At 42.2% G+C, this 15,191-nt stretch overlaps 1 protein-coding gene across 2 annotated transcripts in view; it reads left to right on the forward strand.

Annotated features, from left to right (window-relative positions):
• The first annotated feature begins 1,707 nt into the window (after positions 1 to 1,707).
• LOC148818691 (CREB-binding protein-like) overlaps positions 1,708 to 15,191 on the forward strand; it is a 57,496-nt gene continuing 44,012 nt past the window's right edge. The window contains exon 1 of one of the 2 annotated variants that reach the window (XM_088936287.1): positions 1,708 to 2,592. In XM_088936287.1, coding sequence (XP_088792413.1) covers positions 2,505 to 2,592 — 88 coding nt within the window. In that variant the 5' untranslated portion in view covers positions 1,708 to 2,504. The remainder of the gene's footprint in view (positions 2,593 to 15,191) is intronic. The other variant, XM_088936288.1, reaches the window with a different exon arrangement.

A 15,191-nucleotide genomic window follows, 5' to 3' on the forward strand; every position in this document is an offset into this window, starting at 1 on the left:
CTGGACAGGACACCAGTCCATCTCAGGGCACACACACACTCACACCAGGGCCAATTTTCCCATTAGCCAATTACCCTGCCAGTATGTCTTTGGACTGTGGGAAGAAACCGGAGCACCCAGAGGAAACCCATGCAATCACAGGGGGGAACATGCAAACTCCACGCAGACAGTACCCCAGGAATTGAACCCAGGGCTGCAAGGCAGTAGAGCTCACGACTGTGCCACCATGCCACCCTTATATCTGATCTTAATTTTCCATTCAGAAATCTACAATCCCACCAAACCATTTGTTAGCGATGCTGCTTTTGCTGCGTTTTATGTTGTATCAGGTAGGTTTCTCGCTTTTCTGCTATGCTTTTCTCAGTATCGCCCTCTTTTCGTAGTGAATTGTGGAGATGGCAAAGTTCCTGGACTTGCAAGTGTGAAGTGTCCTGCTAAATTTAGACTACACCATCCCGAACTATTAGAAATGTGTCTTGCAGACTGGACTGTGGCGTTACTTTAGTACTGATATTATTTTTGGTGTCTCCTTAAACTTTCTCCTCAGTTCAGCTGGAGGAGAAATTTCTCACGGCGTCACCTATTCTGCTAGTGCTGATCTCTCAGGTGAGTCTGCTCTCCAGTGGTGGACAAAATGGGTCCCCTCCTATATATTGGGAGAGAAGAGTTTATTTGCGAGATGCACATGTAAATTCTCACAGTTCTCCTGTGACATGCACAGTACAATAGACAACACCCCACAATGTGCACAGTACATTACAAAAAAATAATAATGACAGCCACAACTGACTAACATACACAACAACACACTCAACGTTTTTTACTATCTGATGTATTAATCAGATTTATGCAACTGATGCAATGTTGTGTAGTAAAATAGGTTTGTTGCAGTATCATGGACATGGGGAATGACCTCCAAGATATCAGACTCCAGCCGTGTAGTGGTTGATCAATTTCAGGTGTTGCTGTTGTGCTGATGCAGCTGAAAAGCAGCCTTAATTAAACCAATTTAACTTGTCTTTGCGTAGGGATACAGTGTTTTTACTGTATTTGCAAAAGCCTGCACCTTCAAAGATTAAAATAGGCACAAACTGTTACAACGGGGAGCCGTTTTCTGTTTGGGAGCATTTGCTAAATTTTTTGTGGGGGAAAAAAACACAACCATAATTAAACGATACGATGTGCTACACGAATGTATCATCTTTACAGCGTAATACGCACATTGGTAGACTTTTCACAAATATCACTATAAAGACGTTGCGTGCATCACCCGACAAGGTTATGGAAAAGTGAGTTTATTTTTGTCGGTTTGCTAGAGACCATTCGGATTAGCACGGGAAAATAACTTTTTTTGGACACACAAAATTAACAGAGTGATCTGAGCATTTCCAGTAAATGCTCAGATCAGATACTTTGGCCGCTTGATCAGAGTCTGTACAACGCATACCTAGAAACAATTCAATGAGAACACCCCCTTTCGAAGCGTTTCACACACGCTACACACGTCCGTAACACCCGGAGTTTTAACAATCTTTTTCAAATCGAGACATTCGGGTATTTCCGCCCCTAGAGGCATCTTCGTCAGTTTCCGTGTGACGCACGGCGGAGCTGTGCGTAGGGCGTGATTGCGCGGCCCCTCCCCCTCGCAGTCTATCTGGAAAAAGAAAAAAAACTTTTTGTATCGAAGGAATCAACAGCCGCCATCTTGTCGCGGCTCGGAGTCAGGATTTCGGGAGAGCATTATTTTTTATTGAGAACCGGAACATCCGAACCGAGGCCAAACGGGTTTCTTCTGCCGAAAACGAAAAGCTTAGACGCCTTCGAAGACATTTCGTGAGAAAAAACGGAGATTGGGTCGGTTTTCATCGGCCAGAAAACCCCCCATATATCTGATTTCCCCTTCAGAAAGCGCCGCTTCGCTCCGTATCTCGGTTCGCAGCCGTATTGTTTACCGGGAGCAGCCGGCGGACAGACAGCGGGGAAGGGGCGAAATAGCGCCGTGAAATATTTTTTTTTGCACCGGTGCAATTTTTTCGCCGGCAGAAGGGGGTTTTTAGGCAATTAAATTGACGTCAGAAAAAGGGGGTATTTAAAGATGCGAATTTAGCGCACTCCGCAGGCACGAAAACGACCAAAAAATCCGTCGGGGAGATCGTATTTAATTTTTTGTGCCCTTTGTTCCTTCGAAAAAAATATTTTTCATCGGAGGTAATTATTATTGATAATAATGTGGGTGTTGGGTGTTGGATTATCATGGGGTGAATGGTTTTGGCGAAGCGGGGCGCTGTAGCTACTTTTTTGAGAATTTCGCCTTAATTATTTCGCTCCTGCAAACGGAGAGTAGCGAGAAGGCGAGCGTGGAGGGATTGCTCTCTTTTTGGTTTTGATTTTCTCGGGGGGTGGGGATTATTATTATTATTATTTTTTGGGGGGGCCACCGATCCCTCCCCCCTTGTTAGAAAAAAAAATAACCCAATCAAACATAACAATCCGAGTCGATCGCCATGGCCGAGAACCTGCTTGACGTCGGACCTCCCAACCCGAAGCGGCCGAAGCTGAATTCACCTGCCCTGTCCGCCTCCGACGGTCCAGGTAAGGCCCGAGTGCCCCCGGCTCCCCGGCGTGACGGTTTCACCGCCGGCGTGTGCGAGTGTGTATCGCCTTTGGGTGGTGGTGCTGGTATCTCTTCTGAACTGGGGCTAGATCGGGAGCACCCCGGCTGTGCCTCTTGCTGGGCGCTGCGCGCAATCGGCTGCCCACTTCTCTGGTGCCAAGGCTGGGCGGCAGAGGCGTGGAAATGGGCAAGGTGTGCGCTTTGCCCGTGTGCTGGCTCTCCGCTGTGTGCATGGCCCGGCTGCAGGGGACAGTGCTTGGTTGGTGGGTGGGTGGGGAGGCGGTGGTGGTGTGCCTTTCGGCGTTATGAGATTTTTTCCCCTATCCCAAAAAATGATCATGCCCCCCCCCCCCCCCCACACCGTCTCCTCCACCGACCCTCTGATGCCCCGCTTCGTGCCGGTGGTGGTCGGCTGCAAAACAGACTGACGTCGCGATTTGAGGTGTCGGTTTCAGATGCGTTTTTTTTGTTTGTTTGTTTGTTGTGCGGTTGAATGTGGTGGTGGTCGTAGCCAGGTTTGATCGAGAAAAGTCCCCGTGGTGGTGGTGGTGTTTGTTGTCGACTCTGCGCGGCAGCGAGATGTCGGCGGCGTTGCAGGATTTCTCTCTGCCCGGCTGGTGCCGTGCGTCAAAATTCATACTTGCCCCTCCCCAAAAAAATATTTAAGTAACCGCGGGGACTCGCTGGACAGCTCCCTGTCCTTTCATGTTGGCCAAGATCGTGGCCTTTCGTAAGAGACCTGGGTGCAGCCGTGGCGTTGACAGCGGACCACCTGGGCAGCGCCAGCAGCCTGCGCTTCACAAGCCGAGGATGTACATGCAAGAGCATGACAAGAGGGACGTCTTGTATTGCTCTTCCCCCCCTCTCGGTATCCGAAACGGTCCACCCCCCTCCCCCGGTGCCGAAGCGGCCGGGCCTCCTGGCGCTGGGTCCCGGGTCCTGGCCGGAGCCGGAGTTTGTTGCCCGGGAGGTGGTGTTTCATTGCAAGGCGAAGCAGCTATGGCACCGGCAGGGAGAAGCGTGCATCGGGAGTAGCGCTGGAGGGGAGGGCTTGCGCCTGTCAGTCAGCGGCTGAGCCACTGATCGATCTGATTGACACGGCTGATTTGAGAAACGGTGGTGGTGGACGGGACTCCGGGCTGGGTCGCACACGGTTGGGCGGTCGGTCGGCGGAGTCTGTCCCGCGTGTGGTTTGTGGATCCTCCACGCCTCCTCCCGATCTGATCGCCAAAACACTGTTTAATTCGGGGATCCCCTCAGTTCTGCTTTCGGAAAACGAAACGGTTTGGTTTGTGTCCTGTAAGCGGAGGGGGGCGTGACGCCGTGCGCTCCTGGCCGGAGACAGGAGCTCCGCTGGCGCTCCTGGCGTGCCCCTGCAGGCTGTGTGGAGGGAGATCTGTCGGCCTGGGAGGGTGGAAACTCTCACATGTTAGCTTTCCACAAGTGTGCGGACCCTCGCTGTGCAGTCGGGCAACCGGTGCGCCATCCCTACCGGTCACGACGGGCAACAGTGCCGGGGAAAGTCACGCCGGTACGGTGCTGGCATCTCGGCTGCGTGTACGCTGACGTGGGCGTGGAGGCAGGAGAGCGCTGTAATTTGAGGGCTGCTGCGATTGGTCGGATCGGAATCATTAAAAGTGAACTTTAACAGCTTGTGCTTGGACTATAGCCGTCCATTGTCGCCCTAATTAAAGGGGCATTTGTCGGATTTAAAGCCCAGCGCCTGCTGTCAGTCTGGGTTTAGGAGAGCGACACTTGCAGGTTTTTCACGGCTTAAGGTCTGATTCAGTTATATTCATTGAGCGGCCATGGCAGAAGAGTGACTGAACTGAGTTCCCATTTGCGTTAATTGTGTTTTCTCTCCAGCAAAGAGAGGCTTTTCTGGGTTTTAAACATTACCTTGTGCCAGCAAGTGCGTTGTTAAAACGTGTTTTGGCCTATTTAAAATACACTTTCACTGTATCGGGACCCTTTTCAACTTTAGAATAACAGAAATATCCCTACAGTCCGTTTTACTGTTCCACCAAGGTGTGGTGAAGTAAAACCTGCAACAGAAATAGGCTCCATTCACAGTGATGTCCATGACGATTTTATGTTAAACGATATTAACTCCAGAAAAGGGAGAGAATTCATATTTTGTCAGTGGCTGAAAAAAAAGTTGAGAGATTGACATGGTCCTGACAAAATAAGTAAGCCTTCTTTCTTTTTATCTGGTTTCAATTTTCTTGAGACTGAACTATCACATTTGAAGAAAATCTCTCGGTAGTTTAAATTGCGTTGGATGTGGATTTATTATGAAAAGGGCATGACATTTGCTTCTCAAGACAATGAAGTGCACTAGTTACTAGTGTTTACTATTCTTCTCTGTAATTCTATAGGTGGCGATTGTATCTGTGTTTTTTCATTTGAGAAATGACATGACTTGTTCTGTTTCTTCACTTGGCTGTGCTGGAGGGATTAAGTAGGATTTGTTTAACTGCAGCCAGTTCTTGCTTTACAGTGTAATCTGATCACATTGGTGTAAAACAATGTACAATACTGTACCTGGTGGCACGGACACGTCTTCACATTTAAGATGCTGAGACCATGCTGTTTTTGTCTTGGTAAAAATCAGCTCTTTCATGTCTTTGAATGCGTACACTTGGACTCGTGAGCTGGTAAGGTGTGCATCTAACCCCATTTTGGCTGTGGTTCACGGGGGACAGAAGAGTTATGCTCTTCTAACATCACAGCTTCTGCAGGGGCAGTTTGAGATGGTGTTAGAAAAGTGATCGTTTCCTCAGTGTGACCTTGGTTTTGGAAGCCAAATATTAAATCTGGAGCTGTGAATGGGGGTGGGGCGATCGGTCTGGATTACACTGGCCTTCTTTGAAAGCACGCGGGTTTAGTCGTTTGAGTTCGGCTACCTTGGCTAATGACAGTCTCTCTTGCCTTGGGGTCCTCTCCTGGCCCTAAGCAGGTTTTGAAGTTTGTGATCTCATTGATGATGATCCATTTACTTAAAAAATTAACCTTAACTCGGTCCGGGCCCTAGTCTTAAGCATTATATACTCCAGTTATTACACAACAAATAAATTATTTTGAGCACAGTACATAAAGGTCCAAGGTGTACTGTTCTTTGGGAAAAGACTGAATTATTGTTAAAACAGGTTCAGCTTTAAAGGCTTTGGGTCTTATCTGCTTAGTGTTGGTCCTATGGGGAGGAATTCTGAAACCTCGTTTTCCTCCTTAGCCTGACGTGTACTCAGCATTGCTGTTTTAAGCTTGCCGTCAATAGTAATCTGGGAGAAGCGAGGTGCAGTTTTGCTTATTGCCTGTGTTTTGAGTTAAGCGTGTAATTAGTATGCAAGCAGGCCCATGAATCGCACAGAAATTCACACATTTATACTAAGAGGCTGTAAATATTGGTACTATGTAGAATATACCCTGGGGCGCTTGCTTTGTGTTTGATTGCTCGCTGTCGGCAAAGGAATAATCACACATACATTTAAACTGTATAATTTTTGATAATTCACAGCCTGGAAATAGGGAAGCATTGGAGACTTGAAAGAAAAAAACATCAGATAAGATAAGATCACTTTATTGGCCATATACAATTTCTTGTATTAGGAATTTGTCTTATCACAGTCAGTTCATCAGTGTAATGAACAAGCATTTTGGCTTTGTAATCTGCACGTTTGTTGAATAGAAAGCATTCTTGTACACACAAAATGTGCTAATTTAGTATTTATGTATAGTAGGTTTTAAGCTTATCAGAGGGCACAGGTCTTTAAATTATGCAGTGATTCATTTGTAATTTTGCGTGTATTTATGTGTACAGTCATTCTTTTTTCAACAGCACAGGGAAGCATGTCTAGAGCTTTGTTAGATCACTGTTATGCCAGTAGTTCCACTTCAGCAATTGTGGGGGCAATGTGTTTCTCCTAATGTGTTTTAATTAAAAGACTATTTTTGGCAAGAACAAATATGCTTCCTGTAAATGTGACATTTTAGTCTTATAAAGTGGAGAAGCAATAAAGGCTAACAATTTTAGGATGTATAGTTAAAAGCATAGTATTTAGATCAGGGTTATGTTAAAAAGGTACAATGCATTAGTAAGACCTCAAAATATTCTAAAAATTCTATTTTGATCATCACATTACAAAGATTTTGCTTTAGTGGTATCTGTCCAGAGAAGAGAGACCAGAACAATTCCTGGGTTCAAAGGAATGTCACTCTCTGACATATCCAGACTGTCTTAAAAGTGCTAAATCTTTCTAAACTTGATCAGATCACTATGAGGGGACTCGGGTATCGACAAAGTGGACGTTGTCATCTTGTTCCGAATCAACAGTGAAGCACGTTGTAGGAGACCGTGGGAATGAATGAAGAACTGGAGGAGGGAATCCTTGACAGAACGGGTGTGTGGGAGTCTGGAGCACACTTACCCAGCCTTGTTGTTAACAATGATACTGATCTGGTCAGTTTCAACAAATGGATGGACAAGTGCCTCAGATCAATTATCGACTATAAACCAGACCAGCTAGCTAGCGTAAATGGCCTTCTTTGTTTTGAAAACTTTTATTACTGTATTTGAAAGGTTTTACCATGTTCCTGAAGATTTCCTCCATGAGATCAGCAATTTATCTTCTAAATAGCAGGTTTATCATTCACTTGTTTTTCCTAATTGGCAATATCGAATTGCTTTTTTCAGTTTAATTTCCTTGGCGTTTTGGCACTGCTGTTGGAATATGGAAGAGCAACACATCCAAGGCATGCAGGCAGGGTGATGGGCATTTGTGTTCCTGTAAATCTAGAACAACTGTGCCAACTCGAGGGAAGTTTAAAGATTTTCTGTCGTCCTAAATGCTGTTACCGTGTTGTTTTGAAAAGCCCCAGTTTACATCCCTGACACCTTCTTGAGCTCCAAGATCTGCCTCTTATGAGCCACCAGCAATTCCACTTGAAGTGGTAGAGACTTCGAATACTGGGCTTTATCCTTCTTTAACCCACTTCCCCAGACACTTGCTGGCCTTACAAGTCATTAAGGGTTGAAGTTGTTCGTAATGAAAACTCAACCATAAGTTTCTTGAGGAATGTCAGTTTTCTTAAGACAAACCTGTACAGATATATCAGAACTCTTTTATATTGAAGGCCTTGTGATGTCCAGCCTTGCTTTTAAAGGGATGGATGTCAAAACAAGAAAGATCTTGAGTGCTTTAATGACCATGACACATCCAAGGATGTCCGGTGCGGCATTTCAGAGTAAAGTATCAAACAGAATTATATTAATGGCAGCAGTGACTATAGTGTCATTCTCTATCTCCAAAAGAGCTTATATATTTTTTAAAATATTTAATTAGGAATTTAATTGTTCAAGTTAGTCACATAGTTGTGCATCTTGTAGGAAGGGCATTGACCCACTGTCCTCACATCCAGGCATTGTACTAAAACAAATCTTGCTAAATAGTATTCCAGCATTAACTTACTCTTAATGTCACTGTAGTTGAAATCAGGAGCCTCCCTAACTCAACACTTCAGTCATATCTGTAATAGTTGAAGTACCGAGCCTAATTCTCATTTGTAGGTCTTGATCAGAATATTATATGTATTTAAGTAGCAGAAGAGAATGTAATGCTACTTCAATAGAATCATGGCTTTGCCAACAAAATGGCAAATTAAAGTCGTTATCAAAGTAATTCTGATGTGTTTGATTCAGTAAGATTCCTGCAGTCTCTAAAAGTAATAATGCGCATGTGGCGAACGAGTCTTGGCAATCGATTGTTAGTGTTTTTCCTTTTTCAGAGAAGTGGGAAGCCAGTTTAATTTCTGGGAACTCTAGTGGTGTACTCGGCACAAGGGGTTGGGGGTCTGTCGAGCAGCTTTGTTTTTCCTTAATGTCAGGATACAGGCTCATCCTTAACAGTGGTCTGTTGGAAGCAGATTTATCTGTCTCCCTGATTGATCTTTAAGACGCCCAGGCTAGTGTGAAGCTCAAGGTGCCCTGTGTGCAGATGGAATCCTAACTTCTTTTAGTATATTACTAGTGATGTCTAAAAAAATACTGCCATCATAGTACTGTGACTGACCAGTGTTTGATAAAACCGCAGACATGTTTTTGGTTACACTATGTTTTATTACGGATTTATTTGGTTTGGTATTCTGTAATATGTTAAATGTGGAAAGATTAGAACCAGTGCATCCTCACACATTTTAACTTTTACACAGAGATAATTGTGTTCTTAATTATGTAGTGATTAGTCTTCCTTGGTTACATCAGATTGAAGTAGTGTGTCATCAGTGTCATGCAAAATATTTTTTAGACAGATGTGTGTGAGCCTGCAATTTGTTTTACTACTGACAACAGTTAAGTCCAGGTTATTTCATTGCGTTAAGTTCAAAATGAAGTTGAAATGCCTGTTTCTGTATTGACCAGAACTGGAAAAACTGGACTTGGGGCTTGATATTTTAAGGATCTGTTGTATGCATTAATGTGACCTGTTGTGTGTACTGATGTTTACATGAACAAAACTTGTGAATCTCCGTTTCTCCGACAGAGCATGCATGTTTAGTATGAATAAACAAACGCATGCTGCACTATTTAGTTTTGTATTAATGCTGGTATGGATAATGTCTATAAAAGCTAAATTAAAACAAAATTAGAAGATGTAAAGTGATTATTTAAACAAACTGCTTTTTTACATTTTGTTTACTCAGTGATGCCTAGATTAAGAAAACAAAACAATTCCTTGTGGTGTTGTAACATTTTTTTAACATGAATTTTTAATTCAGATTTACAGCTTGTATTGCAACATATTGCTTTGCACCACAGGTGTTGCTGGGATTTTGTCCTGTTGAGCTGTGTAAAAGATCCTGTCTGCAGGTCCTACATGCTACGTGTGGTCCTAGCTCATCCCACAAAATATCAAGGGGTTTACGACATAACTGTCATTCTCATGTTGCAAGAAAGTCACTGTTACACAAGCACCACGAGGAGTGCGAGCAGATGGGAAGTTTTTGTGTCATGACGGGCCTGCAGGAATGGCGGTAATTGATGTCCCAGGACTTTAATCAGTTTAGCATAGTGCCGTCAATCTGTGTCAGTGCCATCAGTCACTACAGGAAGAGTTCTGTCTTGTCAATATAGACCATCCCATGTAGCCGTCCCCATTGATAGACTCACTGTTGTATGTGCCAGTCATTCTGCATGTCTGAGCCACATTCTGTAGATATGCTTTGGCGCGGTCTTCACTAAACTTTGATTCATTGCTGAAGACTTGGCTCCACAGCGGGAGAGTCCCCCCTGAGGTGGTGCTACAACACAGTGTCCGGCTGCATTGGGCTGCACCCTCCCGGGAGGAGCACTGGCTCGCCAGTTAGTGCAACCTGCATTGGATTGCTCGACCTGCGAGCGATCCTGGAGATGGAGCATGACGATGTCCTGGTGAGGGCTCGTGACTGGAGTTTTCCCAGATAGTGGTCTAACTCGGATGGATTGTTTGCATCGTAATGTCTGGTTTTTAGAGCTGTTGTCCCTGACCGCTTCGGAAAGTGAGCCGGTGTACTGGTTTAGCTGGGGGTTCGTTTCTCTTGATGGTGGGTGACGGTCCCTTTTGGAGTCTGGTGCTCCCACGAATGGTGTAATTTAGTGCTTGTTCAACAAAATCACTCAAGTGTACCACAGTCAGTCATGAACGGTCAATCATTATGATGCTCAAAAGAGCTTAATCAGCATCCAAAAATGATGCTTTGTCTAAAAGCTTATACACTGTGCATATAGAGAGATAGTTTATTTTGATGCACACTATGCAAAGCTGCACTGTAAGAAAGATCCATGAGAGCACAGAGAAAGGCCTGCAAATGTACTCTGAGCTATATTCTCTTCTGCTAGGTAAAATGTTAAAAATGAATTAACTGCTCGGCTGGGTTAGGGGTTCTTGCATGCATTTTTGAAAAAATATGGCTTGTTTCTGTAGTGCTGTAGTGTTAAAGATATGAGGTCTGGTATGATTCAAAATACACTTATTAGTGGCTTACTAACTGAACATAATTATCCATATAAATGGAGAGTTTGTAGTTTTAAAGCATTTTACACTGAATGAGTGTGATAAACAAGGCTGTAGAAGTGAGACCTCCTGGTGCCTCAGTGCCTACATTAATGGGCTGTCAGTAGTGCCAAAGAGCATATAGGTGGATGCTGCACATTGGTGGTGGTGGAGGGGAGTCCAATATAAGTGTAAGCAGTAAGCTTACATAAGAGTAAGCGATGATGATGATTATTATTATTATTATATAAACCCTTTGCAATACATTGTGTGATGGCATTCTGGCAAGTCCTTGATGGCAGAAATCAGAGAGGAGAAATTTGAGTTGTGTATGTAAATGGGGTATGTTAAAGATATCTGTTCTTGTTGCATCTTCTTATTATCTTGAATACGTACCATATACTTAACCAATGGTTACATCTATCAACCACTCTTAGCAGTCAAGGAAGGCAGAGAATTAATGCCTAAAAACATCCCTCATGTTTGTCTCATTGTGGTGCTCTCTTTCAAAGTGTTAATTCTATTTCTTAGTCTGGCGTTACAGAGGAGTAACCTTTGGGACATCCATAGTCCACGTTTGAAAAGCCAGAAGAAACCCCCCTGAAAGCACATGCCTTTCTTAGATAAACAGTTTTATACTGTCCTATTTAAAGAGAACGTGCATGTGTTTTTGATCTTCAGTAAATTTGAATTCTTATGGAATCATGGACAGAAGAGGGTTTCTAGCCAGGTGTGGGCCTTGTATTTTTCTTATTACTTGCTTAATTGACAAAAGGAACTTGTCAGTGTGATTAAAATCATATTTGACATGTTTTAATTATAAATGACATTTTTAGAGTTGATGTTGCAAGATTTTTTTTCAGTGATTCTCAAGTTTCAGGAATTGTTGCAATAAATAAATATGCAGCCTTAGCAACCAGAACTAAAGCATTTGCATCAAGGATCATATCCTATTTGCTTTCTTTCTCCTGCAAAAAAATGAGCTTGTCAGACAAATGAAGCTGTCACAGTTCCTCCTCAGGGATGTATCACACCATGAATGTTGGAACTGGGCACTATGCTGTACGTCGCAAGACTACTTTTATCTTCAGTGACAAGTTAGCTTGTACCTGCCTTTAAAGGCTTTAAAAAAACATGCAGGAAACTAATTGGTATAAATGTTTCAGGTTCCTGGTTCACTTACTATAAATGATTTTCAGATTTTGTAGTCGCTGAATTGTTCTCTTCTATTGAAAAAAGATCCATTGTGGTTTAGAGCTAAAAGCACTGGGTGGTTTTGTAAAAGATTGTCACAGGTGTATGCTAAAACTGTATTGGCTGGTGTAGTTTTAAACTTATAAAACCTTCTGTAGCAGAGCCGCTCCTTTAATGCTGTTTGGAAACAGTCACAGTTTGGATTGTAGGAGTACATCACAGCTCTCGTCTCGGTTTCACAGCAGACACAAGCATCTTCCCTGCTGGAAACGAGATGCCGATTGACACAGGGGTGTCAGTGATGCGTTTGAATCCATAGCACCCCAGTGGTGTACTCAGATTGTTCACAATCTTTCATGATTTTTTTGAGAGGCTAAATTTTCTTTTAGGTGCTATTTTTTTAATTGGTGAATTATAAACATGGGGGTTCCAAGGGGTTCAATCAATCAAGATGGACCCAGTCTGCCACTAGGGTCGTGATTCCACTGGATTTGTTTTTTGCAATGTTAGCAAGTGACATTATATTCTTAAGATGCAATGCGAATCTTTTACCTTTTGTCTTGTAAACGAGATATCATCTCATATTAAACCCTTATGATAACCTGGAACTAGACCATGTGCCTTGTATGTGAGCAGAAAGACCTTACATGCCAGTCCAAATCTGGCGTAGATCCATTGCAATGCGTAGAGCACAGTACTTAAGTGCTAAAGCAGAGTAGTCTTAACAAAAAAGCTGCGGAATTCCCCACATATGTAAGCCAGTTTATTGCCTTGGAAGATTCCCCAGTACGGTAACGTGTTACAGTATTCTCATGTTGAGGACATGAAGGCATCTATCAGTGTTTCAAGTCTTAACTAGTGTCACGCAGTTGGTACAAAAATATATTTGTGAGGCACACAAGATAATACCAAGATTTCCTGTTTCCATCAAGGATTTCTTATCCACTGTCACTATGCACATGCCTCATGTGAAGCACAAATTACAAGTGCCTTGGGACCTGCTGTCTCTATAGTGTGAAGATTTAGGCGTTGTGTTTTTGTGAATGAATTCATCGACAAAGTCCGTTTAAAGATGCAACATAATCCTAATGCTTCATCTAATGCAGGAAAAGATGAGTTACAGGATAGTAATTTTTTGATAAGTTGCAATAATGTCTCCAAAAGCTCATTGCATATAAAGTTCAGTTTTATTGTTCTATAGTCCTTCTCTAAAATAAAAAATAAATGTGAAACATGAGTAATAGCTCTTTATAAAACAATCTGGTTTTCAGGAGGCTAAGGAACTTTTACGATAAGATGTTTTTATCACACTAATGTATTAGCTGTTTTTAAATTTAACCAGATGTCTAGTATTGGTATGCTGCTGATCTGTAGATTGCTATTTTTTCATATTCTGTTTGGACTCTATTGCTAATGCACTGCTAACACTACAGGCATGGCGAAGACACGAGTCTGATTATTGCTTATCGCAAGAGCTTCAGGAGTTGAGTCACAGGCCACTGATGTCAACGTATATAAGATCAGAAAATGAAAAGACAAAAATGTGGCAGTATGGTGGGCGATGCACGAGTGAAGCAATTTGCACTTTTTTTGTCTGAACTATATTCTTCATGTATTGGACCAATCCTTTTGGGATCAGTTTGGTTATCTCTGGGATTTAATGTTCTTCAGTCTGGGGTTCCTGTTTTTCATTTTCACATATGTTTTCTTAACTGGTTTGTGTTTTTTATGTCAGGGGTCTAGGATTAATCTTAATGTCTTCTGGAGTTTTTCTTGCTCAGAGTATCTTTTTTTACTTTGAGGTGCCCAAACTGGGAACATCATGCATGATAGTTTTGTCATTGCTTACCTTGCTGTGAATGAACCTTTTTACTATATCAGCAAAGAGGTGAGTTTCTTTGTTTTTCCAGCTCCATTTGTATGGAAGTATTCAAATACCTGCACGCTTTCTAACTTTTAGCTTTATTTTGATTGATTGCTAGGTGGTTTAACCTTGGACTGTTACCAGACATATTCTTCAGTTATCTCTGGGTTATCAATCCAAACCTGACATTTTTGGTCGAGGGGGAGTGGAGATTGGAATCATTAAGATAAGCTTTAATGACCTATGCAGCCTGTTATGCCTTGAAAAGAAAACAAATTGAATTTCGAACTAATAATTACAACTTTCCCATATAAGGGAAATGTAATAATTTCACTGGAGTGGAGTCCTTGTTGTATTGTACTGAAAATCTGGTTGCCTCACCCTGCTGACTTGACTGTTATGTTTTTTTTGGAGTTTAGGAATGCTGTTAAAAGCACAGTAAAAGCCAAAGGATCATTTGTTTTATTGTTGTAACCTCCGAATCAGCACTCATTTGTACATCCTTCCACTGTTTTTAGAGACCGCGGTTGCTTGTGTGTTGGGTAAGATCCCTTTTCAAGTTTATGCCAGCATTCTGTAGGATTCTGTGGAAGAAATGTTGCTTTCAATGTGACAAATTAACAACTTTATGCACAAGAATTTTATGAATGATACTTAATATTTCTGTTAGTCTTTGAACACTCGTATCGGAGTAATATTTTAATTGTAAGCCCTTGCCATTGAGATACTGTTCTTTTATTAAGATTTCGAACTGTAACCCGAAGGCTTTGATTCCATTCATTGCATAATGATTTTGCCCATATTAAATGAATGAGAAAACATGTCACGCATTTTGTAGCTGGTTCACCTAAAATCTCACTGTGTTAAAGGATTTATAGTAGATATTGAAGCAAATATGTAAAAACAAGGAATCTATTGCTTTGCATAGCAGTTGTTAACCTTTAAATGAATGAAAGAAAAAGGTAATGAGCTTGAAAAAGGAAATGAGTTTATTTCCTTTGCATGTTCCCATATTCTAATATTCAGAACATTTTCAAACGCTTAAATCAGATCTTTGTTTGAATGCAAGTAACAGAGCCAGGTCATAAAACATTAGTTGTCTTTAGTGCTGCCAGACGTCATGTGTTTTTTACTGTACATACTCTCTTTAAACTCCTTGTTGAACACATGCTGCTCTGCTGAATGTGATGTTCAAGATGGGACTTTTGGCACACTGGAAGGTTCTTTGAAAGCTAAGTTTCAGATTGGCAGGATAGACAAAACAATGTTCAGCTTTGGTATAAAACGTAACACCAGGAAATTTCAGTAGCAGTGGAAGTGGAAAAGTATTTTTTTTCTACAGCAAAGTTTGAAGCTAGGGTATATCCTATTCCAGCTATTCCTGAGCTTGGAATCAACTGGTAGTCCATTAGACACTAGAAGTGGAAAGTGTTTAGCTGAATGTGCATGATCTTATTTGATGGAAATGAAAATCAAAGTATACTAAAAAGCAAAT

This window comes from Atractosteus spatula, chromosome 18, assembly GCF_055471065.1.
Source record: "Atractosteus spatula isolate fAtrSpa1 chromosome 18, fAtrSpa1.hap1, whole genome shotgun sequence".
In the NCBI taxonomy this organism is placed as follows: Eukaryota; Metazoa; Chordata; class Actinopteri; order Semionotiformes; family Lepisosteidae; genus Atractosteus; species Atractosteus spatula.